Below are 1,960 nucleotides of genomic sequence, written 5' to 3' on the forward strand. Positions count from 1 at the left end.
AAAAAAAAGAATATATACTGTATATGTATATATAATAACCATAATAAAATTTGTAATAATATAATATAAATAATCATAAAATAATAATAATAATTCTAACAAAATAATAAATAATAATATTGTTACTTTTATTATTATTAACAATAATAACAATAAAATAAAGTAATAATAATAGAATATAAATAAATTGACAAAACAACAGCAGTAATATTATTATTATAATTATTAATACTAATAAGAAACTAAAAACAATAATAAAAATCAACAATCAAATCAATTATTTGATATGCTTTTTTAAAATTATATAATAATAATACTAATAATGATAATAATAATAATAATTTAATATAAATAACCATAAAAATAATAAAAAATAAATATTACAATAAAAGAACATAAATAAACATGGATGTATTCATACCTGCCCAATTTCCAGCATGGAGTGCACATTGTTCATGTCAATAACAAAATCGTTTTTTTCCATGTCATACACCATTTTTGAGCTGCCAATGTAGTCAAAGGCTTCCTATGAGAGAGAAAGAGCTTGTAAAAATATTTAAAACTGCAATGAAATACATGAACAGATAGATGCCTGCTGCATACTTCTACTCATACAGTATTTCCACTGTAGTGATCAAGTTATGAACACTAGTGTACTGCATACTGCTCAGTATATACTACATGCAGCAGTACACAGCGATAAACAAACAGGTCACATGACCTTATTGTGTTACATGTGTAACAGCGAGTGGTTACAAATGTTATCTGCATAATTTTAAATCCAATTTTGTATCAAACTGTCTTCACTTCTCGCGGTCTGATCCAATAACGATGAAAGAAAAACGTGTAAATAAACACACTGACCCCTTGGAAGAAGGTGAAGAAGATATTGCGAGGGGGCGGAGCTTCCTGAGTGACAGGAGAGAGGGCTTGAATGGCGGCCAATAGGGTGACGATTCCAGACACGGTTCCTTCGGCCGCCGGAGCCTGTTCCCAGAAAAACGACCTGCCGTCGAGCTGAGACACAAAAGAACAGTGCTCGGTTTATAGCTGGAAACCTCTAGCGGACTGGAGAATGAGCACAGATGTTATTTAAATTAAACATCCTGGGGCTGTCTAAATGGCTAAAAAAAAATAAATTTGAATTTTGTACTTCAATATTCGAATTCAAAAGGCATAATTTCAGTTAGGGGGGAAAAAGCTTTTAGCTTCTCTCTTGAGGCCACAAGAGGGCGCATCGAGCAAAATATTACTAATGCACGTTTCTTCAAAGCAATAAAATAACACAACTATCTTTGAAAAAAGTGCATAATGTTTAAAATAATGTTTCTAAACCATATATAATTAATTAAGTTGCTTAAACAATTAGAAACAAAACAGCATCATGTACACTACCGTTCAAAAGTTTGGGATCAGTAAGACTAAGTCTCTTCTGATCATCAAGGCTGCATTTATTTGATCAAAAATACAGAAAAAAAATGTAATCTTGCAAAATGTTATTACAATATAAAATAATGGTTTCTATTTTAATATCCTTTAAAATATAATTTATTTCTGTGATGCAAAGCTGAATTTCCATCATCATTACTCCAGTATAAAGTGTCACATGATCTTCAGAAATCATTCTAATATGCTGATTTATTATTAGAATTATCAACAGTTGTGCTGCCAAATATTTTTTCGGAAACGGCAATACTTTTTTCAGGATTCTTTGATGAATAAAAAGTTAAAAAGAACAGCATTTATTCAAAATATAAATCTTTTCTAACAATATAAATCTTTGCTATCACTTCTTAACAATTTAACACATCCTTGCTGAATAAAAGTTTTAATTTCTTTCCAAAAAAAGAAAGAATAAAAATTGACTGACCGCAAACTTTTGAACGAGAGTGTATATTGTTAGAAAATATTTCTATTTTAAATAAATGCTCTTCTTTTTAACTTTTTATTCATCAAAGAA

The 1,960-nt window shown here is 29.1% G+C and overlaps 1 protein-coding gene across 1 annotated transcript in view; it reads right to left on the minus strand.

The window, feature by feature from the left end:
* Nucleotides 1-415: 415 nt before the first annotated feature.
* The window catches only part of LOC107683770 (nicastrin-like), a 12,364-nt gene continuing 10,819 nt past the window's right edge, over nt 416-1,960 (minus strand). The window contains exons 6-7 of the mRNA XM_016479825.1: nt 865-1,017; nt 416-526 (exon numbers count right to left, since the gene is read on the minus strand). Of these exons, the coding sequence (XP_016335311.1) occupies nt 416-526; nt 865-1,017 (264 nt within the window). The remainder of the gene's footprint in view (nt 527-864; nt 1,018-1,960) is intronic.

The sequence above is a fragment of the Sinocyclocheilus anshuiensis genome, unplaced genomic scaffold (assembly GCF_001515605.1).
Source record: "Sinocyclocheilus anshuiensis isolate Anshui unplaced genomic scaffold, SAMN03320099.WGS_v1.1 scaffold3306, whole genome shotgun sequence".
Classification (NCBI taxonomy): Eukaryota; Metazoa; Chordata; class Actinopteri; order Cypriniformes; family Cyprinidae; genus Sinocyclocheilus; species Sinocyclocheilus anshuiensis.